At 34.3% G+C, this 26,831-nt stretch overlaps 1 protein-coding gene across 1 annotated transcript in view; it reads left to right on the top strand.

Moving 5' to 3' along the window:
• SPAG16 (sperm associated antigen 16) overlaps positions 1-26,831 on the top strand; it is an 818,550-nt gene that overhangs the window by 269,605 nt on the left and 522,114 nt on the right. The window contains exon 2 of the mRNA XM_032277663.1: positions 4,408-4,551. Coding sequence (XP_032133554.1) covers positions 4,408-4,551 — 144 coding nt within the window. The remainder of the gene's footprint in view (positions 1-4,407; positions 4,552-26,831) is intronic.

The raw sequence follows: 26,831 nt of genomic DNA, 5'->3' as shown, positions 1-26,831 counted from the left end.
AGTTGCTTCTTATCGATGAGCAAAGAAAGTAGTTTTTTGGGATGGAATCTACTCCTGGTGAAGATGCTGAGAACATTGTTGAACTAACAATGAAGGAGTTGAAATATTTCATAAACATATTTGATGAAGATATTTGTGAGGGTTGACTCCAATTTTGAAAGAAGTTTCAGTGTGGGTAAAATACTATCAAACAGCATCACATGCTACAGAGAAATCTTTTTGAAAAAAATAGTACATTGATGTGGCAAACTTGATTGTTGTCTTATTTTCAATTGCCACAACCATTTGGCCTTCAGGAACCACAACTGTGATTGGTCAGCAGCCATCAACATCAAGGCAAGACCCTATGCCAGCAAAAAGATTATGACTGGATGAATGCTAAGATCATCATTAGCATTGCTTAGCAATAAAGTATATTTTCATTGTCATTTTAGAAATAATGCTCTTATATACTTAATATACTATAGTATAGGATAAACATAACTTTTATGTGTACTGGGAAACCAAAAAGTTTGCATGAGTTGCTTTATTGTGAAATTTACTTTATTGAGATTGTCTAAAACCAAGCCTGGAGTATTTCCAAGATATGACAGCATTATAGCCATGGAATGAGTTAATGTATGCAATTTTGGGAAGAGGAACTGACTTCTCTAAAGTATTGGTTGTTACTCCTATTCTTCGGCTTCTTCAGAAAATTGATTCAGAGATAAACAGAATGGTCAAAGTTGAAGCCTAAGTATAACTGGGTAAATTTTTAATGAATTAAAAGCCTATGGAATCAATGATTATTAAATAGTGTTCTACATTTACTTTTAGAGATCTCTATGAAAATAAAAATAAAAAAAGAAGTCAGTGCCCTCTGACAACTTGATGTATAATACCAGGCTTGTACTATTAGCATAAGAAAACATATTAAAGATCTTGTTAAGTGCAACATGTAGTAAATCTGCACAAAATCGTATATAGATTGTCGGAGAGGCTCTCCTCCCTTGGTTTCTCTGGCAGTACCAGAGCATATTAACTGTAAAGAGAAGGGTCGTTGTCTTCTTTTTTTTTCTTTTTTTCCAGACAGAGTCTCACTCCCTACAACCTATACCTCCCGGGTTCAAGCAATTCTCCTGCCTCAGCCTCCCAAGTACCTGGGATTGCAGGTACCTACCACCACGCCCAGCTAATGTTTGTATTTTTAGTAGAGAAGGGGTTTCACCATGTTGGGCAGGCTGGTCTCAAACTCCTGACCTCATGATCCACCTGCCTCGACCTCCCAAAATGCTGGGATTACAGGTGTGAGCCACCGCTCCTGGCTGAGAGCAGGGTCTTCTAACCCCTCTAAGACTATTGTGTCTGGTGGTACCCAGCCCTGATATAATACACTGACAATTCCTAAATGGGTTCTTTACTCCAGGGTTTAATAATGACTAAATGACTTAAGCATTTACTGGGAATGGTAGTAGTTACAACCAAACTCTGCAACAGGAATTATTGATGTTTATAGTACACATATAAATAATAAATGATTGAAGATCCATACTAAGTATGATTAGCTAAAATCGTGAACCTCAAAGCCAAGCCATCCTGGATTCAGAACTGGCTTCCATCCACTACCAAATGTAAGCTTGGGCAATTTACATAGCATCTCTACTAACCCTGTTTACTATGGCATAAAATAACAATACTGATAGTACCAACATCAGTCACTAAGTTATGTATTTAATGAATGTTTATTTAGTAGCTACTATGTGTCAGCTACTATTGGGGTGGAGTATACAGCAAACAATACAGACATAAATCCCTGCTCTTTGGAGCTTTCATTTCACTTGTGAGAACTAAGCATTTAATACCAGGTATGGGGCACATTAAATTTTCAAACAGTGTTAAATATCATTACCGTTAGTTAATGATGACGACGATGATGATAGATACGTGGCATTATGGAGTTGAGAATAACACAACTTCTGTATGTGGGAAAGTATTTCTGGTCCATGGCCCTTTAACTGTGCTTCCCTCCCACGGGAGTGATTTGAACTGAGATCTGGAATACTTCACTGGGGGTCTTTATCACTATGTCCCAGTATTTGCTGATGCACTTAGTCCATGAGTAATTCAAAATCATGTATTTGTTAATGTGTTATTATGAAAGCACTAAATTCCTTTCTAGATGTACTGAAAATATTTCTGTTCAGCTAAAGAGCATTTTATGGCTGGCTGAAATGTGTGTAGAATTATCCACAAAAGTCATTTACAGACTTTATATATGTATGTATGTATGTGTATATATATATATATACACACACACACATACATATATAAAGTCTGTAAATGACTTTATATATATATGTGTGTATATATATATATGTATATATATAAAAGTCTATATGACTATATATGTATCTGTAAATGACATATATGTATATATACACACGTGTGTGTATGTATGTATCTATGCCAATGTTAGGAAAGGAATACATGGGCAGAGAAATCAGAGTGTGATTAGGAGGATCAATCCATGTGGAATGGGAGTAAAAGTTGTTTAAGGTATCACAGAGGAGGCCACATAGTGGAGGGGATGAGAAGTGTTAGAAAAAAGTACTTACAAAACTGATTAGCCATCAGTGGGTTTGTATTTATATGTTTCCTTAACTTCTACAAATAGCTCCTCTCACAAAAGTCATTTTGGAAACTTATCTTTCAAAGTTCGTAAAAACATCAATGATTTTAGTTATCTTCACTTAAAGAGGGTAATTTATCATCTGGTCAAGTGTGCGTGTGTCTGCCAGGAAAGCTGTGAGCCAACATACATCATACTCAGTAGCTTCAAGGATTTGGTTTGCCTTCTTGAGTGCATTTGAATACAGAATTCATTTTAATCTGACATTTTTTACCTCTCATCATATTTTTCTTCTAATTAAGTTCTATAAATGTATCTTCTATCCGGTTGGAGCTGTAATAAATTCTTTACTTGAATTGGCCTTCTGAAAGTCACAAACCAACATTATGATGAATTGCAAAATGAATAATTTCCTTTCCACTGTGTTTATTTTGAGCAGCAAAATGCTGGAGAAAAATGAAACAATGTTTCACTAGAAAGAAGGCCAGGCCTATAGTGGCTACATGGCTTTGACCTGAATGCTGCTAATGCTGAAGCCAGTAGATTCCCAAAATCATGTAGGTCTAATTTGAAAATAATTTTTCAGTTATAATTTTTGAGTTTAATGGCATTAATGTAAGGTATAAATAATGAGAAATGTTTTACTCTCCTATAAGCCTGGAGTTAGCCATGTTGGTATGGACTAGAGCCATGATTTCTTTGGGAAATGTATTTCTTAAAATCCATATTGCAGAAGAAAAGACTAAGGCCATTTATAGAATAGACTAAGGGAAAAATGAACATGTGATTACTATTTTTTAAATCATCATATGTCTTACCGCTCCACATAGGCAAGTAAGTGTATTATGTCTTTGAGTTTAGATGGCTAGATTGAGAAACTGAACAATTTGTCACTAATATTTAGGTTGGAATTTTAATAGGTGCTTAACATTGGACACATCTGTTCCTATTACATTGTAAGGCATAGATGAAACTTTATATAAATAAGATTAAAGCATTACCATAGATAAAATATCAAGCATTAACCTTGTAGACTTTTGATTTTAAAATAGTTTAGCTCCAGTATTAAAATAGCCACAGTGATCAGAGTCTGGTTCAAATAATAGTGCTTAATGTGTTAATCATTAATCTTACATACTTCTTTCTCATTTCACCTCTATTCCTTTATAGAATGGGAATTGCCTTATCCATCTTGAATTCATTACTGTAATTTGTGTACTGTGAGTTGACTGAAGCCAATTTAAGTGGTATATTAGGATAGAATTTTAGTTCCTTCACTTTGTGTAGATAGTGGGCCATGACGTTAATGTTTCATTTATAGTATTTATTACAGAACTATGATAATGTGGTTATGATTCATGACCTTTTCCTGCATAATGGCTGATTTAAGACATACTGTAGTTTGAAAGAAATGTTGAGGCTCTATAACAACCATGACCACTGGTCCAAATATCCCAACATAAAAATACCATAGGCATAAGTTTTCTTCCCTGAAAGAAAAACCAGAATTACTCTTTTCAAACCAGAATTAGACATGCACAGTCACCTAAACCAACCACTTTATCTTGCAAATGAGGAATCTGAGATCCAGTGAAGCTGATTAGATTGATGGAGATCAGAAAACTATTAGTGTTAGAGCTTTAGCCAAGATGTAGAACGTGCTTCCTCTTATTTTTGGGCCAGTAATCAGAACTATCCTACCTTGCTAAAATTGGATAATCACTGCCATTTCATTCATCCACATTCTGAAAACATTTGCTATTATCTCCCCATAACTCTTCTTCTTTTTCCTTGTGCAGTGTCTCCGTGCACCCCCACAAAGACATCCTAGTCTCCTGTGGTGAAGACAGACTCTGGAAGGTGTTGGACATTCCAAAAGCCAACGTGCTTCTCACAGGAGTTGGCCACACTGACTGGCTTTCAGACTGCTGCTTCCATCCCAGGTCAGTGCACAGGAGCCCTAGAAATAGCCTAATCTCTCCAGGAAATTGCTTGTTTTCTCTCTTTCCTCACTCTGCCATCTTTGATGATGTTTTTCTTTCTGCAACAACACACCCTCCACTGAATTTTGAAGTGTATAGATAAATGCCCCTTGGGTTTTCATTATATTGACTTGATTGTTTTTGATATTTGGTACATGTAAAACTTAATCCACATGCTTATGCTTTTAACCAGAGTAATAAGCTTCTCAGTAAAAGCAGTATTAGCATTCCCTGTGCTCACAAACCCTGACAAGGCACAGAGATTTCTAGTCAATAATGTATGCCAGAATTTACCTTAGTTAATCTTTGAAGTTTTCCTTTTAGAACTAAGTTATGTGCCAAAAAGGATCAGAGAACAATGATCATTTTTTAAAAAAATTCAGTGACATTCAAGATATTAAAAAGAACAAAGCAATTCTAAAAACACTGGGGCCAGTAATTTTTGAAATTCACTGAATTTTTGTACCTGAAAGCTCAAGGGCACAGAAGAGAGGACATTCTGAAAGACACACACAGATACATTGCTGTGGCAGATGGAATGCTCTGTCCACAGTTCCTTGTGGCCCATTCCTGCCACCAATCCTGTTTTTTGCTCATCATTCTTCTTGGATCTGCCACTTTCTAAAATTCTCTGGTCTGATTACTTTTGGTAATCCATAGTTCTTGGTGCTTTTCTAAACCATTCTACTTGGAAATTTTGTTCTTGGGAAGATTTCTTATTGATTTGTTTTCATATTTTCACTAAACTCCTTTTTAAAACCATTTTTCTTTTATCTTTGCTATGAATGCCTATAAAATTAGAAAATTTTTGTTTAAATTTAGAAATTTGTAAGTTAATGACGAGTAAACTAAGTTTGTTTTAAATTTTAACTTTTCAAAAATCTTTCCAAAGTATAATTTATCTTCAGTACTAGATGTCTGACCCTAATTTGTGAATATGCAGTGTATTCCATATCCAGTATATAAATTAAACAGAGCCTTGCCACCCTCTCACCTCTTAGGAACATAAAACCCATCTCGCAAGTAGAGACAACACAATTAGAACTATAGCCTATCGCTTATGTAGCTACTGGGCATAGTAATCAGATTTTGATAATGCCCTGTTACCATGACAGCCAGTGACTCAGAGATTTTCTCATTAGTGTTTGACCAGCAATGGTCCTTTTAATAGATCTTGCTGTTTTCTCATTTAATTACTGAAATTAATATGAGATGAGATATTTCATTATTAACTCATAAGATGAATTTACATTTAGCACTTTCTTATGGCAGAATTATAGTAAAATGCTGCTATACTGTTTGCTTTTTTCCAGTGCATGAGACAAATGTAAGAAGAGAAAATAAATATAACCATAAGTGTTTTTAAATGAGAGAGATTTAATAGCAAGTGTTCTTTTTGTAGAATTAATAAGAAAAATGATTATTAGAAACAGAAGAAAGGCTATATTTTGGTTTCTTTGGGGTGAGATACATTCTGAAAGAGTTTATATCTTAGACCACAAATATTTTACAATCCTTAATGCATGCAAATCAATACTGATTAAAATATAAATATGAAAAAATATACCTGCACATATAGATAGTGTTGATGTATTAAAACTTGTTGAAATTTGTGTTTCCTGGAACTTAAATTTGTAATACTTGATTTTTGCCTTGGCTTATATAATTTGGTCAGTAAGAAAAAATAGTTCATTGTTTAAGATAATATATATCCTCTCTCATGATATACTTCATCTATAATTTAAAATCAAACCTAATGTAAGTTTGATTTAAATATGATACTTTAATCAGTAGTTGAATCTTTAATGAATACAATTGTAGTCTTCGGAGTCCACCTCTGGGCTGTGGTTGATCTTGCTTTCTCGGAAGAGGCCTAGGGTGGACACAGTATATACTAACATTTACTTTCCTCCAGTGCTCTTCATACAAGAAATGTAAACTTTTTATTTTTTTCTTTTCTTTGCTTTTAACATTTCCTTTATTTTTCATTTTATCTGCTTCTATTTGAATGTTTTCTCTAACTTCCAGCTGGCTGCATTCCTGACTACAATGCCAGCTGATGCTGTCAGACACTGTCTTTTCTGCAGTGATGACATTTCCAGATTTTGTTTGGGGGGGTCACTTATTCCTGACATGATTGTGGTTCACCTTGACTGACCCAAATCAATCTTCTTTGCCCTATTTCTCTTGTCACAGCAGACATCTGAAGTGCCTAAATAATAAATACAACAGGCATAGAATACTCACATCAGGCAAAAGAAGATTGACAGGTTAAAAAAATAAACTGAGGGAATAACTAACTCTAGAGAATCCAGCTAATATGATGTCAAAATATATAAAACAAAAAATCTCATGAAACAACGTGATAGTAAAAAAATATAATCATCAGAATCAAAGACTTTAAGGTATCTCTCTCAACTTTTACTCTATCAAGTAAACAAAATTATAGTGGAATTAGAAGAGTTAATATGATATTAAGTATAATTAACAGTATATATTTAACTCTGTACAAGGAGACAATATAAATTTTTTGAGATCATTTATGGTTTAATTTTCAAAAAGGCATAAATTGTTTACCCAAAATCTAGCATAAATTCCTCATAGTATAAGTGATATAAACCATAATTTATGACCAAGATTCAATGATAAAAGGAAGTAATATGAAATTAATAACCAATAATGAGATGAGTCATAAATTATTAAGATATATATAAATGAATAGAGTCAAAGAGTAACTATAAACTTTCATTATATAGTTGGTAAAAAGTTACAACTACACTTACCAAATTTATGAGATGTATCCAAAGCTGTATTCATAGTAAAATTCATAGCTTTAAATTTTTTATTATTAAATAAGAAAAAAAGAAAATAAATGAAGTATGAATTCAAATTTTTAAAAAAATGAAATACAAAAAGCAAAAGAATAAATCAAAGAAAATTAGAAATAAATTAGACTAGAAAGAGGAGGCATATTTATGTATGTATGTTATATATCTATGAAAACTTCTGAACTTATATATAAATACGTATATATAAATTATATATGTATATACATATAAATAATATACATCTGTACATGCACATATATATGTAAATTCAGAAGTTTTCTGTCCTCAAGGGGAAAAATAATGAAGGAGCTACAATACATTAGATATCCTGGAAAACTACTGAAAATATATTAAGTGAGGAAACAGTAACATAAACCTTAGCAACTTAGGAGTTAGTAACATATATACAGAACTAGAATATATATAAACTTAAATTTTTTATGAAATAATCTGTATGAAAGTAAACATTATTGATACTAAATTAATATGGAAGAAAAACCTGGACTAGATTGAAAACAGTGAAGAAACTGAGTTTTAAAGTTTTACCTTGCATGCCCATCTTTAGCAGTTTTATCAATGACTTTTTAGAAACTTACCAAAAAAAGAAAGAAAGAAAAAAGAATTATAATAAAACAAGTAATTTTTAGGTTCATTACCTATCACAGGAACAGAAAAAATCAAAGGGAAATTCACTAACTGGTTTTAAAAATAAAGCAAAAATGTAATTTTTAACCTAACAGATGTAGTACTCACACGGTAACCAGAGACCCACTTCCCAATTATGAATGCAAAAATTTTAAAAATAATGTTGACAATGAAATTCAGTTGTATGTTTAAAAAGAGCAATATGCCATGACCAAGTAAGATTTGTACTTGGAAATCATGATATACATAAATGATCCAACTATGGGGACATCATATAATCAATTATGCTAATAGATATGGAAAGTTACTTTAAAAAGTGGCATAAATCTAGCAACTATCCCTGTTAATACACATATGTTTGCATACGTTAATAGATTCCATGTGTTGGAATTGATTAGGGGAATGGGTTTTGAAACAGCTCAAAGCTATTAATAAGATCTGCAGGTGAATGTCAAACCTAGATGCCATGAAGTTTAATGAGTAAAAAGAGGAATGGTGCTTACAGGAAATAGCTCAAAGAGGGGAACATAAAACCAGATAGGTAAAAATGTAGATAATGCCCACAATCAAAACAGAAGCAAGAGTCCAAGCTAACATTTGTCCATGGAAGCTTCATTATTTCTCCAGTTGGTGTTTACTCTCTTTAAATGTTGTCTACATATTTTCTTTTTTATCCTTTATAATAATGATTTCTTTTTGTTGCAACACTAACACCATCTAACATATCTATAACTGAAGTAATTTATAGATTCAATGCTATCCCCATCAAGCTACCAATGACCTTCTGCACAGAACTGGAAAAAAACACTTCAAACTTCATATGGAACTAAAAGAGAGCCCACATAGCCAAGACAATCCTAAGCAAAAAGAACAAAACTGGAGGCATCATGCTGCCTGACTTCAAACTATACTATACTACAAGGCCACAGGAAGCAAAACAGAATTGTACACGTAGACACGGAGGGGAACATCATACATTGCAGTCAGTTGTGGGGGATAGGGGAAGGACAGAAAAGGGTGAGGAGCGTGGGGAGGGATAATGAGGGGAGAAATACCAGATGTAGGTGATGGGGGGATGAAGGCAGCAAACCACCTTGCCATGTATATACCTATGCAACAGTCTTGCATGATCTGCATATGTACCCTAGAACCTAAAGTACAATTAAAAAAAGAAATGTATGTGGAAATCTTTTAAGTTTTATGTAAATATAATGCAGACTCTGTACAAACAGAAGGCATTAAAAAACTCGTATTGCAAGTCTTCAAAATATGACATTACTTCAAAATAATACTATACACATAACTCATTATTTCCCTCTACTATTTACAGTGGAATTGGTCCTGTTTGTATCTGAGTTTTTAATTTCCTCAGTAGGGCTTGTTTGTCCAGTTTTTTTTTTTAGGAAGCACTTGGATAACATTCATCACTGTGTAACCCATCATTATTACATATTTACCACTAGATGGAGGTTATACATTGGTAAGGTAAAGCACCCACTACATTTAGTTGGTGGACTGATGGAAGCGTTGGTAGCTGTTGAAAGCGATTCATCAATCATTGAAAATGATAAATGAGTGGAGCAATGCAGGGAATGCACATTAGTGCTGTCTTTGCACTATTGAAAGAAAATGTACGTTGCCGAAAAGTAGGAACATAAACATACCCCAGTGCAAGGGTAGAGGCCATGCAGGTGGCCCATTTTAGAATGCCAGCCTCACCATTGCTAGTCTTTTCAGTTTTCTGATACATGAAATGGAATAATGATACCTACTTTGTCGTTTGATTGTGAAGGCTAATGTGATGATATCTGAAAAACACAAATACTATTGCTAGGTACAATATGCTCAATTAATGTTAGCTATCATCATTTTTTCATTGATAGAAATTTTGAGAACTTAAAAAGATAGCTCAAAAATTGTTATAAAACTGGCAGCCACACAATAGGCTATGAAGGACAGAGGCAAGTGTGTTTTCTGGATTATATCAAACTCTGCTGGAAAAATGATATACAACCATCAAAATTAGTTGGTAAAATCATGACTCAAACTCATACCCTGTAAATGATAAAGATAGTTATAAAATGAAAACCAAATACAGGTACTTCAAAACACTATGTTATCTAGCTCTTCTCAGCCCATAAAACATAAATGTTTCTTTAAAAATTGTGCCAAACTCATCCTATTTTTTAATAAAAATGAGAAAGAATTCTGCATGTTTCCTATTTTTTTTTTTAGATTTTAGATTATGTTTTTAGAAGGAAAAAAATGGCCAGAAACCTTAACAGAATTCCATTTTAAAATCGTCTTTTTGATTTGTTTTTTGCACAATGTAAAAAATATAGTAGTTTAACTTCCTTATCTACAGGCATGTTCCATTATTGTAGGCTTATTTAGACCAGCTTTGGGCAAACAAAACACAGAGTTACATAATCAATATTCGGGTTAATAATGTAATATCAGTAAAACTCATGCTACACTACTTAATAAGATATTAGTTGGTATTTACCTATACCAGAGGACTGCTTCATAACAGTAATATAATTTTGAATGTAAATACAATGTCCAGTTCCCCAGTGTTTGGAGTTGCATTTTCTTCTGTATGACCACAGCTTATTATGTGAAACAGCATGTAACTCCCCACATATCTCTATAAATGAAAGCAGTGGGATTAGTGGTTTAAACAATTTCACAGTACCACATTTTATCCTGAATTCCCTGCCTGAGGCAGAAATAGAGCTGACAGCATCCTGTTAAACAGAACTTCTACCCTTAGGAGCTGATTTATGAGTTGTGCATAAATGGACCTCTCCAAAATACTTTGTACCCTTTCTTCACTGTACAAGCTACCTATTCACATATTTAGGTACTGCCTAAACCATAGTATGAAAACCCCTTGACAAGTATATTATTTAGATTTAAATATATATATATATATATATATATATATATATATATATATATATATATAATGCCTGTAATCCCAGCACTTTGGGTGGCCAAGGCAGGTGGATCACCTGAGGTTAGCAGTTTGAAACTAGCTTCGCCAACATGGTGAAACCCCATCTCTACTAAAAATACCAAAAATTAGCTGGGTGTACTGGAGGGTGCCTGTAATCCCAGCTACTCATGAAGCTGAGATAGGAAAATCACTTGAACCCAGGAGGCAGAGGTTGCAGTGAGCTGAGATAGCACCAGCACTCCAACCTGGGAAACAAGAGCAAAACTCTATTAAAAAAAAAAAAAAAAGTGTGTGTGTGTGTGTATGTGTGTGTGTATATATATACAGTATATATATAATATATATTATATATATGTTAATATATATGAAATACATAGAAAATATTTAAATATATGTAAATGTATATATAAAATATGTATATGCACATGGATAACTTTTTGTTTGGTATAAGCTAAAAGTTAAGAGTACAAATTTTAAATTATTTTAATAATACAGATATTGATATATTATCTCTCTAAAGATTATGATGTCCTCTTTTTTCCTGAGCTGCCGAAGTACATAGTAGATGTTTTTGTAATCTGGAAACCTTAATAGATTTTTTATTAAGATAATTTTGATCTGTGTCTGTTAAGTAATAATATTCAACTTTATATTATTTGCAGAGGTGTATATTATGCTTCTGTTCTTAATATAGTTATCACCTTTATGTGAAGTGGCTAATCATTAAAAATAACAGCATTCTTCTTTAAGTAGTTTTTTTTTTTTTCCTGTCAAATTCTAAAAGTAATACAGGATCTTCAAAAAGTGTTAAAAAGAAATATTTTTCACGGTCCACAACTCAATGAAAACCACATTTTCTTTGTAAAACCAACCTTGCAAGTATTAATTTTAGCTTTATACACATTTACAAATGTCCTCATAATAATGTCCATACATATAGCAGTAACCTGCTTAATGAATCGGCTAATGTTGAGGAAGGAAATTTGGAAAGGAGAGGATCTTTAGATAGATCTGCACTGGGGAAGGGCTGGCTTGAAGGTTGACAGTAGTTACCTTTTTTTTTTTTTTTTTTTTTTTGAGTTGGAGTTTCGTTCTTTTTGCCCAGGCTGGAATGCAATGGAGTGATCTTAGCTTACCGCAACTTCTGCCTCCCGGGTTCAAGCAATTCTCCTGCCTTAGCATCCCAAGTAGCTGGGATTACAGGTGTGTGCCACCACGCCCAATTAATTTTGTATTTTTAATAATGATGGGGTTTTTCTATGTTGGTCAGGCTGTTCTTGAACTGCCAACCTCAGGCGATCCACCCACCTTGGCCTCCCAAAGTGTTGGTATTACAGATGTGAGCCACCACACCTGACGACAGCAGTTACCTTTTAAACAGCAACTACCATATGTCAAGTATTGCAATTGTATATGGCAATTATAATGCTATGCATATTTACAATGCTGCTTTCTTGTCCTTAATTTATGGAATTACTACATGCTCTGTGTCCTTTGTATTAAGTTAAATCGAGGTCATATAACTGATGTCTGGCCAGCGAAATGTGAATGAAAGTCACATTTTCAGCTGTTGCACATTGAAGTGCAAAGTTTACGTCCTTCATTCTCTCTTCCCTTTTCTTCAGGACCACATGCTACAATGACATAGCTTTATAATAGCATAAGACTGCTTGCTTTCCATTGAAATGGGATTATAACCAAGACAAATCAAGATATCTTTGTTATATTAAGCCTTGTAAGACTGTACGGCTTGTCTGTTGTGGCTGCTAGTGTTAATTATCCTCTAAAGTGAAATTTAATGTATCATAGAAAAAGAAATAAGCTTCAAGAGACTGCCCAAGAGCTTTCCTCCAGCAAGTGGCAGAATCTGGTTGTACATAAGATGCAACTTTTAAAATCAGACTTATTTTCAAGTATGGGTGTGGCAGAGTACTTGCCCTATCATTTTATTTAAACCCCCAGCACCTCAGTTGCTCATTTGAAAAGGATGATAACCTACATCACAAGGTTTTTATGATGGTTCCAGCAGAAAATATATAGAACGCATTCAGCACAGTTCTGATCTCAGAATAAGCAGTTGGTAAATCTAGCATTATTATGATTGTTGTCATTGTTTGGCAGAAGTAAGATTCTAACCTAGGTCTAGTTTGCAGGGAATCCAATATTGCCTCTAAGTTTATTGGCCTGTCTCCCTTTTTCTAGCAAGAAAATAATTTTTAAAATCTCAGGAATCCTGTAAGTTCTTTAAGGACAAGATCTATATCTTACCCATCTTTGTATCCCTGGGACACAGAAGGTCAACTGAAACATTATAGACAATGAGAAAATATTTGTTGAATTTGAATAAACAGAATTGAAGATGCTAGACCAGGAATGTGACCACTTTCTTTCATACTCCCAGTAGGTGTTATGTAATTATAGGGACATACTCATAAATATACATATATACACACACACCATTCATTATTTCTGAAATCACTTTATCAGAAGAACCTACAATCTAGTATTAGTCCTACATTGAACATAAAACCCTAAAATACAAAATCTTCTATAAATAATATTATACCAAGAGTAAATTTCAGTCAAAACCCAGTAAGAGAGTGAAGCACTTCCAGAATGGCAGGATAAGGATATTCAAAAATATACTCCTTCATAAAAGCAGAGAGAATATGGGGGGAATGGGGGAAATATTAAAATCCACTTTTTTAGAACATAGGAACTTAACCAAAGGGTTGCATCAGCCCGAGGAGCACTTATTCAAGAAAAATTGCTGCATCTTAGTTGGAAGAGTGAACTCTTTTATGTTTTAGCTTTCTCCTTTCCTTTTATTATTATTGTTATTTTTTATTTTGGAGACAGAGTCTCACTCTGTTGTCCAAGCTGGAGTGCAGTGGTGTGATCTCGGCTTACTGCAACCTCCTCTTCCTGGGTTCAAGCACTTCTCCTGCCTCAGCCTCCCGAGTAGCAACACTACAGGTGCATGCTACCATGCCTGGCTAATTTTTTGTATTTTAGTAGAGATAAGGTTTCACTGTGTTGCCCAGGCTGGTCTAGAATTCCTGAGCTCAGACAATCCGCTCACCTTGGCCTCCCAAAGTCCTTTTTTTAAAAAAAATTTGAGACGGAGTCTCGCTCTGTTGCCCAGGTTGGAGTGCAGTGGCATGATCTTGGCTCACTGCAACCTCTGCCTTCTGGGTTCTTCCCAAGTGGCTGGGATCACAGGTGCCCACCACCATGCCTGGTTAATTTTTTGTATTTTTAATAGAGACGGGGTTTCACCCTCTTGGCCAGGCTGTTCTTGAACTCCTGACCTCATGATCCACCCACCTTGGCCTCCCAAAGCGCTGAGAGGGATTACAGGTATGAGCAGCTGCACCCAGCCCTACTTTCTCTGTTCTTAAGAGCTGGAGAGTGAAATGTCCAAAGGGGATTTGAAGCACTCTGACATATTTCTAAGATTATGGAAGGACACATACATGTAAGTGGAGGGCTGTGCACATGCACAGGAAAGGTTGAGAAGGGTCTAATCTCTTGCATCTGGCTGCACAGGAAAGGTTGAGAAGGGTCTAATCTCTTGCATCTGGCTGACCTCAAGGACTTGCACAAGCAGGGGGTAAAGGCTAAGGCTAAGGTGTAAACTTCCAGAATGTTAAAGTTGTGTCCGACCATGCACACAGAGACACTTGCCAAAGATGGGGTGACTTAACTGGTTCAAAGCATTTTATCACCAGTTGACCAATCATTATTTGGCTATTAAGCTAATCTAGAAGAAACTTCTGTGGTCAAACCAAACATGGAGTACAGACTTTACTGAATTACTTCAGGAAATTCACACACACACACACACACACACACACACACACACACACACACACGTAGGAAACACCAGCAACAACAAAGCTTAGAGAGAAGAAAACCTGATTTTCAGAAATTCCACATTATTTAAAACATCAGGATTTAAACAGTGGCAAAAAATAGAAAACATGAAAAGAAGCAGGACAATGAACAAAACGTAGGAATATATCATGTTATATCACAAGGTGGCATTGAAGTTGTAGATATGGTGTAAATCTGTAATGAGCTGACTTTAAGATGAGATTATCCTCAATTATCCATGTTGACCCACTGTAATCGTAAGATTCCCTTAAGTGTGGAAGATGAAGGCAGAATGGTCAGAGTCAGAGTGATGCAACATGAAAAAGGGATTCTCCCCTAGAGAGACTAGAGAGAACCAGTTCTTACAACACCTTGACTTCAAGCCAATGAAACTTATTTTGGCCTTCTGGCCTCCAGAACTGTAAGATAGTAACTTCATCTTATGCGATGCCACTAAGTTTGTGCTAAGTTGTTACAGCACGAAAAGAAAACAAATACACTAGTATTCCACAATTATAGTGGATTTTTTACACTAATCTCATGTCAATGTACAGCTTGGATCAGTTTATTTATTAATTTAAAAATTTGTAGTATATTTTTAGAATTCTCTATATACAAGGTTATATCATCTCTGCAGAGAAATCATTTTATTTTTCCCTTTCCAATCTAGATATCTTTGATTGTTTTTTTCTTATCAAATTTCTCTGGCTCAAACCTCCAAAGCAGTGTTAAATAGAAATGACAAATGCAGACATCTTTGTCTTATTTTTGATTTTAGTTAAAAAGTGATTGTTCTTTCACCATTAAGTATGATGTTAGAGGTAGGTTTTTTTGTAGATGGTTTTATGAGTTTGAAGATGTTTACTTCTATTCCTGATTCAATGTGTTGATCATGAGAAGATGTTGGATTTTGTTAAATGCTGCTTCTGCATCTGTTGAAATGATCGTTTGGTTTTTATCTTTTATTCTTTTTTTTTTTTTTTTTTTTTTTTTTTTGAGACGGAGTTTCGTTCTTGTTACCCAGGCTAGAGTGCAATGGCCCGATCTCAGCTCACTGCAACCTCCGCCTCCTGGGTTCAGGCAATTCTCCTGCATCAGCCTCCTGAGTAGCTGGGACTACAGGCACGCGCCACCATGCCCAGCTAATTTTTTGTAGTTTTAGTAGAGCCGGGGTTTCACCATGTTGACCAGGATGGTCTTGATCTCTTGACCTTGTGATCCACCCGCACCGGCCTCCCAAAGTGCTGGGATTACAGGCTTGAGCCACAGCACCCGGCTTTATCTTTTATTCTATCAATATGGTCTATTATATTGATTTTTGTACATTGAACCAACCTGTCATTCCTGAAATAAATGCTAGTTGCTCATGATATACAGTCATTTATATATGTTGCTGGATTTAGTGTTAGTATTTTGATGATATTTTTATCTATATTAATAAGAGACAGGAGTATGTAGTTTTCTTTTTTGTGATGCCTCTGATTTTGGTATTTGAGCAATACCGGCCTTGTAGAATAAGTCAGACAGCGTTCCCTCCTGTTGTGCTTTTTGGAATAATTTGTGAAGTAGTAGTGTTAATTCTTCTTTAAATATTTGGCAAGATTCATCTCCCATCTGGTCTTGGGCTTTTCTTTGTGGAAAGGTTTTGATTACTGATTCAAGTGTAAGAATTTGTTCACTCTATCCAGGTTATTAAATTTGCTGCCATTGTTTGGTCATATTTGTTGCTATGTTGTTCACAATTTCCCTTATAAATCCTTTATAATTCTGTAAATCTGGTAATGATGCCTTTATATCATTTTTTATTTTAATAATTTGAGTCTTCTCTAATTTTTTAGTATAGCTAAAGTCAATTTTGTTGCTCTTTTCAAATATCGACTTTTATTGTTGAATTTTCTATGTATTTTTTATTGTCTTTTTTATTTATTAACATTCAACATTATTTTCTTCTGCTTGATTTGAATTTAGTTTGCTCTTCTTTTTCTACTTGCTTAAGGTAGAAGCTTTGGTTATTATTTGTGATATTTATTCTTTTTAAATGTACCATGTACATCTGTGCATTTTCTTTCAAGCAATACTAGAATTATCCTATAAGTTTTCATATGTTGTGTTTTTGTTTTCATTTATATCAAAGTATTTTCTGATTGTCGTTATATTTTTTTCTTTGGCCTAATGGCTATTTTAAAGTGTGTTGTTCCATTTCCATATATAATCATGTGCTGCTTAATTGTGAGGATACATTTGATAAATGCATCATTAGGCAATTTCATCACTGTGCAAACATTGGAGAGTGTACTTACACAAACCTAGGTGGTATAGCCTACTGCTCATGTAGGCTATATACCATAGACTATATAGACTATAGTATATTGCTGTTGCTCCTACGCAACAATCTTATATAGTTACTGTACTGAATACCATATACAATTTTAACATAACCATATTTTTATATGTAAATACAGAAAGATATAGTAAAAATACACTATAAAAAACAAAAAATGGGCCAGGCACAGTGGCTCATGCCTGCAACCCTAGCACTTTAGGAGGCCGAGGCAAGCAGAACACAAGGTCAAGAGATCGAGACCATCATGGTGAAACTGGCCAACATGGTGAAACCCTGTCTCTACTAAAAATACAAAAATTAGCTGAGCATGGTGGTGCACACCTGTAGTCCCAGCTGCTCAGAAGTTTGAGGGATTAGAATTGCCTAAACCCGGGAGGCAGAGGTTTCAGTGAGTTGAGATTGTGCCACTGCACTCCAGCCTGGCAATAGAATGAGACTCCATCTCTAAATAAATAAATAAATAAATAAATAAACAAACAAACAAACAAACAAACAAACAATCAAAAGTGTGGTACACCTGTCTAGAACATTTACCATGAGTGGAGCTTGCAGGAATGAAGTTGCTCTGGGTGAGTCAGTGGGTGAGCGGTGAGTGAATGAGAAGGCCTAGGACATTACCATATACTACTATAGAATATAAACACTGTACACTTCGGCTATACTAAATTCATTTTAAAAACATTTTTCTTCAATAATAAATTAACTTTAGCTTACTGTAAGTTTTTACTGTATGAACTATTTATTTTTTTAATGTTTTATTTTGTTAATAACACTTAGTTTGAAACACAGACATTGTACAGCTGTACAAAAATACTTTCTTTATGTCCTTTTCTATAAATATTTTTCTATTTTTAATTTTCAAAGTTTTTGTTAAACACAAAGACACACACATTAGCCCGGAATCATCAATATCACTGTAGTCCACTTCCATATTTTGTCCCACTGAAAGGTATTCAGGGACAAAAACATAAGTAGAACTGCCATCTTTTATCATAATAATACCTTCTTCTGGAATATCTCCTGAAGGATCTTCCTGAAGTTTTACAGTTAACTTTGCTATTTTAATAAGTAGAAGTACGGTATAAAATAATGTTAAATAGCATAGTAAATACATAAATCAATAACATAGTCATTTATTATAATTATCAAGGATTATGTACTACACATATGTAATATATTTTTTAAAACCTGGCAGTGCAATAAATTCGTTTACAATAACATCGCCAGAAACACACGAGTAATGTGTAGCCTTAGGGCATTATGAAGGCTACCATGTCACTAGGCCATAGGAATTTTTCAGCTCCATTATAATCTTATGAGACCACATCATATGTGCAGTCCATCATTGACTAAAATTACATTATATGGCACATGACTGTATGTGTGAATTTTTAAAGTTTTCTTTTATAATTGATTTCCATTTTAATTCCATTGTGATTAAAGAGGCTATTTTGTATAATTTAATACTTTTATATCTACTGAGGCTTGTTTCAGATACTAACATATTATCCTAATGAATGTTCTGTGTGCCCAGGAAATAACATCTTTTCTACTTTTGTTGGGTGGAATGTTCAATACATGTCTGCTAGGTCTAGTTGATTTATGGTGTTAAATCTTAAATGTCTTCCTGCCCTTCTGCCTAATTATTTTAACCATTATTTAAAATGGGTATTGAAATCTTCAAATGTTATTTTTGAATCATATTTTTCTTCCATTAATTCTGTCACTTTTTGCTTCATGTATTTTGGGTCTTTATTAGTTTTTTTATTGCAACTCCTCCAAATTACTACAAAGATAGTAGCTTAAAATAACACAAATTTATTATCCTATAGCTCTGGAGGTGAAAAGTCAGAAATGGGTCTTGCTAGGCTTAAAATAATGTATAAGCAGAACTGTGCTGTTTCCTGAAACTCCAGTAATAGGTTAATCCTTATTTTTTCTGGATTCTTGAGGACCTCTGCTTTCTTTGGCTTATGGCCTCTTAACTTCAAAGGGAGCTAAGTAGCATCTTCCAGTTTTTTCTCTCTGTCTCTGTGCTTCTGTTATCACATTGCTTTTTGTCTCTTTAATCACCAGTCTCCCTTAAAAGGACCCTTGAGATTATATTAGCTCTACCTAGTCATTCAAGATAATCTCTAAATCTCAATATCTTTAATTTAACCATACTGTTAAGTCCCTTTGGCCTTATACACTAAAAACTAACAGTGTTAAAAAAATAAATAAATAAAACCTCAGGAAATGAAAAGATATCGCATGAATTTGCAAGACTGTATTGTTAAGATGAAAATAGTGATCTAAAAATTCAGTGCAATCAATAGACAAAATATCAGTAGCCAAGCTGATCCTAAAATTAATATAGAAACAGGAGATGCCTAGACTAGCCAAAACAATCTTGATCAAGAATAAAGCTGTAGGATACACACTTCCCAGTTTTACAGTTTACTATTATACAAAACTACGGTAATCAGGACAGTGTAGTACTGGCATGAGATAGACATATAGATCAAAACAAAATAGAACTGAAAGTTGAGAAACAGATCATTACAGTGAGTTGACTGATTTTCAACAGGGGTACCAAGATAGTTCAATGGGGAAAAGATAGTTGTGTCAACAAATTGTGTGGGACAACTGAATATCCGGGTACAAGATAATTAAGTTGAGTCCCTACCTCACATCATACATAAATTTAACACAAAATATATTCTAGACTTAAGAGTAACAATGAACACTATAAAACTCTTAAAACATAAAAATAAATTTTTGTGACCTTGAATTGAGGAATGGTTTCTTAGGTATGACCGCAAAACACAAATGACAAAAGAAATAACTTCATGAAATTAAAAACTTTTACATGTCAAAAGACAGCATCAAGAAAGTCAAAAGACAATCCATATACTGGGAGAAATTATTTGTAAATCATGTATCTGAGAGAGGGCTTGTATCAAAAATATAAAAACAATTTTTACAGTGTAGCAGTGTAAAAGACAACAGTTTAAAAATGATTAAAGGATTTGAATAGACATTTATCTAAGTAATCTCTACAACAAGCAAATAGACACCTGATGGATGTGTTTATACCTCAAATCAATAAAGATATGTAGGATGCTCAACATCATTGTTTATTATGAGAAATACAAATAGAAAACACAATAAGATACCACTTTATAGCTATTCATATGACTATAAAAACAGATAAGTGTTAGAGAAGACATGGAGAATTCAGAACTCTCAGCATTTCTGATACGATAATAAAATGCTGCAGCTACTTTGGAAAAATATTACTTTCTCAAAATGGTAAACATTTGGTCACCCAAGGATCCAGCAATTCTACAACTAGCTATGTACGCAAGAGAACTGAAAGCATATGTTCGTGCAAAAAATTGTATATAAATGCATTATAATAGTAACATTATTCATGGCAGCTAAAAGGTGGAAACAATCCAAATGTTCCTTAATTGATTAACAGATAAATGAGTATGCTACTGATATTTAAAACTGCAGTTATTAGTGAAACAAATCTTTTCTTGTATATTAGCTATTTGCATTTCTCTTTTGTAAATACTTGACTTTTTTACTTTCAAAAATGCTATTTATAAGAATCCTTTATTAAATATAATCATTTTATATTATGTAATATATAAATATTTTCCAGGCTTATTTTAAAAAAATTTTGCTTACAGAGGTTTTCTTGGTTTAATACTTTGCTTTTTCTGTTATTGTTTGATAACACATCTTTTCAGTAGTTTATGCAGTATTATCTACCAATCATTTTATATTTCTTCTTTTGTCCTAATTTCTGAAAGAAAGTTATTTCATCACTTAATTTTCTGTTTTGTTATTTTTAAAACTTTCTTGTTAAATCAGTTTTTTTAATTGAATTTTAGGTTTTGGGGTACATATGAAGAACATGCAAGATTGTTGCATAGGTACACACATGGCAATGTGATTTGCTGCCTTCCTCCCCTTCAACTATATCTGGCATTTTTTCCCATGCTATCCCCCCCCAACTCCCCACCCCTCGCTGTCCCTCCCCTATTTCCCCCCAACAGACCCCAGTGTGCGATGCTCCCCTCCCTGTGTCCATGTGTTCTCATTGTTCAACACCTACCTATGAGTGAGGACATGCAGTATTTGATTTTCTGTTCTTGTGTCAGTTTGCTGAGAATGATTTTATTGTGACTGTAGAGAAGGAATACAACTGTTTTTCTTTTCATTAATTATGACATGAGCTGTAGGTTCAAAATAAATTTTTTTTAATTTTATCTTTTTTGTCAATATTTATAAAGATATTGGATGTTTAAACAACTCTATGGTTAGTTGGTAATAGTACTTACTGAGATTTTTTTTTTAAATGTTTGAGTCCTTTTAGTTTATTCACTTCTTGATAATTTTTGGCCTCTCATCAAGCATAGATCCATAGTGTTTCTTAATTCAATGATTCTTATAAACAGATTTTCTCATGTTGAACAAAAATGTTGAATCTAATTTCTGAATCTTCAAGGTATTTTTACTCACATTATTTTTATAATTATTTTTTCTGATTCATCTTTTTGTTTCCTCTTTCTACCATTCCTCTTAACATATATTTGATTTCTCAAATCTATCATCTATTTTTATCAACCTGATATAATTCATCTCCTTGCCCTTCTCTCAGCTAGGGATGAAATTAAAAAAATGATTTTTTACTTTAGTAATTAACATTTGTAAAATAACTTATGTTTATAGCTTCCTTGCCAATTTTAATTTGATAATTATGTTTTCTATTACTACACTGAAGTTATGGTTCTTTTAATTATCTATAAACAATTAAGCACCACACGTGAAACCCAGCTGGAGGTTGTAGTTCATTTTCGCCTGGAGAGCCAGGAAGCACCCTCAGCTATCCTCTTCTTTTTCTGTATCCCCATTTCACACCCATGGCTGCTACTTGCCACTGGCAGTGTTGGGGCCCACCCTCAAAGAACTCTAATTGAGACCATGTGAAAATAACTAATTTCACTTCCATAGAGCTGTCATTGTATGCAGTCTTGCTGTTTTTATCATACACAAAGATTTGGTTCCAATTTGACTTACTGTATAGCAGGCAGATATTCAATTTCCACATACATAATATATTTAGATTATGGGTTCCTACTTGACAGACTTAATAGGATGTAGTATTTCACTTCCACATTCTTTTTTAAACTTGGGATACAAGGATAAGGCAGCTTGGAAGGGACTTTCTTGCTGCAGCCACCCTGTGCTTGTGTCTTTTAGCTAGCTGTTGCTGCATATTCAGGAAACTGGGACTCCATCCTTATCTGAGCAACCCAAGAAGCTGCCGATGGCCTTAATCTTTAAAGCATTGCTAGATAGGGGCGCCCGAGGTGGTAGTTATTAAATTAGCAGAAAATGTTTGAACACATGTAACAGATAACGTTCAACTTAACACACATATATTCAACATATATGGAAGTTATTTATTGTTCTCAGTGCCTTCCCTGAGTACTTATTATCCTGTACCCCATATTTATAAATATGCCTATATACCATCATATTACCCGAGCTGATCTCAGATTTTTCCTATATCATATCACTACAACCTGCTGTAACTTCATACTTCATAGTTGCTAAGGTTTTTGGTGCCAAGTTGTCTTGAAACTTTTTGAAACCTGATTTGGCAGTTTTCCAATTTTTTTCTCCTTTCTTGTTACTGAATAGATTTCAGAGAGAGCTATTTATTTAAAATTGTTCTCTTCTTCGGATTTTAGCATCATTTCAAAGGTCTTATAGTTTGTTGGGGGTTGGTGGGGGATGGGTAGGGAAAGAAGAATTAACTCAATTGGAAACTGGCGTAAATATGTTGACTTTCCATTTATTGTAACTGCCCCTCGCTGAAAGAAGCCTTAAGAGTTCATGAATTTTCTACGTGTGTTAATCCTTTACCCAGAAGTTGGCCTGCTTTTGAGGTCCTATGACCCTTCAGGGTTTTCACTCAAATCTAGAGGGAGCTCCCACTGGGTATTCTGTTTGTATTTTATCTACTTTTTTCAGAAAACACCCCTCACTGTAGTGGTCTTCTGTTTATTATGAAAACTAGCCCTATAAATTCCACTCTCTTTTCTAAGAAGACATTAGGTGGATTTTCCAGGCTCTTTGTTTGTTTAGGGACTTCTTAATGCTGCTGTTCTTTTATAGACAGAGAAGCTAAAAACTAGACATTTTTGCATTATACTGCAATCAATTTGGTTGGCAGTGTATTTAGTAAACATGCCTTGAAATCTTGGACATTTTATGATAAATTTCCTAGTTTCCAGGCTTAGAGTATGTTGTTTCTTAGTTTCTTTGTTTTCCTAGTCATTCTTATGAACACGGGGTGGAAGTTAGCAGCCTCTTTCCATGTCATCAGTTCCATGTCATCATCTTACTCAGACATCCGTACTTTTTTTTGTTTTAACTAGATGATTAAAATTGACTTTTAAGGTCATTTTCATTCTTGAATTTTTATGTAAGCAATTTTTTTTCCTAAAACTATTTATGTAGTCAAGAAGTTTCTTGGGTGAAATAGTTGCTGTCAAAATAATGACTTCAGGAACTGTTAAATGTCATGAAGAACTAACATTTTGCCTCTAGTTAAACCAAGAATCATTCAACTGTATCTAAGCTGTAAGGAGATATTAACTTGTATGACCTAAACTTGCTGATTGATGGCCTGATTAAATTACAGAGGAAATCTTGGCAAGTTACTGCAGTTTATAAAAAATTTTTTGCTCCACAAATATCAGTAAAGCTCATAGTTCTCACTTGAGAAAGGCCCAATAATATATCTCAAGGTCTTCTAGCTAAGAGGAAGTAACACATTGAAAGACATCAAGCCCTCTGGTCAGGAGTTTCCATTCTGGGTCTACAATGTGTTTTGATGTAAATGTTAATTAGGGCCATGTCCATATGAATAAACTGGCTGATGGATGACTATTCTATTTAGTTTCAGCTTTCTTCGGAGGCTATATCAAATAATCAGCTCAGTCTATCACAGAGTGATCAATAGCCCATATAAGGACAGTCACATGACAGCAGCAAGTTTTCATACTTACATATAATTACTGATACATAGTCAGGTACACAATGTAAAGGTATTAGTATCATCTTAATTATACCATTGTTTTCAGACTAATATCACCCTTGTTGGAGATGACAAACTTTCTCTCAAAGTTTATTAACCTACAGATAATAATGTCAAAGCATGAAGCAAATTATAACTTTTATAGAAGACTAATTAGAAGATGAGGCAAAAGGCAAAACAACTGAACAAGAACTATTGCACTAATCCAGGTAAAAAATGATCAAGTCTTACCAATCCTTTTCAACCACTATTCTTCAACAGAATTAAACCCTAGAGAAATTTTTGAGTGACATTGTTCTCAATTCTCCAACTGTGGATGTATAGGAATCAAGTTAATGTATTACATTCAATGAGTGCATCAGGACATTACAGTTTACTTCTCTTGCTAGAACCTCATTGAGAAGGTCCAGCTAATGTCCAATCAGCTGTCATAGAAGAAAACAATGACATATAAAGACATGTAAGAGATAGACTCAATAAGAATAGCCCTCAAATAGCAATTGGGAAAGAGAATTTAATATGGTCCCAAGTTTTTAACTTGAAAGCCTTGACTTCTAAGATAAGGAATACAGGTAAAGAAATAGATTTGTATAAATTTGTATTGCAGATTTATTGAGTTTGAAATGTCCGTGGAACATCCAGGTAAAGATACATGAATCTGAATCTCAAGAGAGAGATTGGGGTTTGTGTATGAGTTATCTATTGCCACAATGATGTTGCATAACAAACCACCCACAAATTTTTAGCTTACCACAAGAATTATTTATTTAATTCATGATTCTATAAGTCAACAGTGTAACTTGGACTTACTTGGGAAGATCTGGTCTCAGCTGGGCTCCTTTATATATCTGTTTTGGGGCTACATTAGCTGGGTGGTTCAGCTTCTGCTGATATCGGCCCGAGAGCCTCTGACATCTTTCATGTTTCCACTTTCACATGCTTCTCATGTATCCCCCACAAGCGGGGCTGTGCTGTGTTCTCACAGAGAGGCTCAGGTGCAAGCTCAGTCAAGTCCAGCTATGCATGAAAATAGAAGTGTGCACATTCTCTTGAGGTCTAGGCTTGGAATTGGCACATCACTTCGCCATTATTCCGTTGGCCAAAGCTCAAAGGGAGGGAGTGTGAGGACTATAAAGCTACAGGGTTAAGGGCTTAGAGGCAGGAAGAAGTGGAGAATTAGAACGATTTTTGAATTCTATCATGTATATGCATGGGGTAACCATATATCTAGATTTGCCCAGAAAAGTCCCAGTTTATTCCTGTCATCCTTATAGAAATATATATTTTTTTTTTAAAGAAAGAGAATCTTGCTCTGTTACCCAGGTTGGAGTGCAGTGGTGCAGCATAGCTCACTGCAGCCTAGAAAGCCTGGGCTTAAGCAGTTTTTCTGCCTTAGCCTCCATAGGACCTGGGACTACAGCCACATAGTACCACATCTGGCTAATTGTTTCGTTTTTTTGTAGAGACAGAGTGTCACACTGTGTCCCAGGCTGGTATCGAACTCCTGGACTCATGGGATCCTCCCACTTTGAATCGCCCCTTGTTACTCTAAAAAGTGTCCCAATTTTAGTGATAAATTATATGGGAAATCTACATTTAGAAGGTTTAAAATAGAATGGATGAACTCATTGAAACAATTTATGAAGTGAGCAGAAAAGTTAAGTTTAGAGTCCATAAAAGACATTTCAAGAAGCAAGAGATGAGCCAAAACAGAATGGTTCTGAGGAAGCCCCGAGAAAAGGGCTACATGGAAGAGGGCTAAATGACAAGGTCAACAGCATCAAGGCATAAACAAAATATTACATTATATATTATATGACTTGTGCCTATTGTGTTTATCAACTAGAAAGGTCTTTAGTGAATATGATGAGAGGCTTCACAGGAGTGGATGCAGTGAATTAAGGAGTCAACACTAATTCTTGCTCTCATGGTAATTTAAAATTTAAACTTTAATTTTATTATTTTGGGTCTTATATTTAAAGCAAAAGGTGCCAGACTCTGAGGAATAGAAATCCTCTGAGTACTTACATTTTCAGGCTCTGAATACTAATTATAGATGCCAGACTAAAACCAAATGTGTAAGAACCAAGACCTGTAGCTTGCATTTATTCTCTATCCATCATTTTTGACACTAAATAAAAATGATCTGATGTGTATTCATTGGGAATTATTCTAATTTTATTTTATTATGACTGTAAATTTATTTTCCTTCATGTATTTGATATCTTTGATTGACACAAAACTCAATAAGACCTACTGTAGTTACATTAAATATTAACCAGAGCATTATTTTGAAACATTTGGGAAGCTGTAATAGCCTGATATCTGAGTATATTAAACATAACAGCTAAATGGCTTGCTAAGATATGCTTGGCAATTGTCCTAACTTTGATTAAGAAAATAAGAAAATACCAATTTTCCCAGTACAGAGTTTACTGTGAAAAGCTTTGCAGATTTGACACTGTGTGAAAGTTTCCAACTATAAGC

This window comes from Sapajus apella, unplaced genomic scaffold (assembly GCF_009761245.1).
Source record: "Sapajus apella isolate SASKATOON/1434 unplaced genomic scaffold, GSC_monkey_1.0 scaffold10, whole genome shotgun sequence".
Classification (NCBI taxonomy): Eukaryota; Metazoa; Chordata; class Mammalia; order Primates; family Cebidae; genus Sapajus; species Sapajus apella.
The sequence above is the reverse complement of the archived record's forward strand: the minus strand, read 5'-3'. Positions and strand labels throughout refer to the sequence as shown.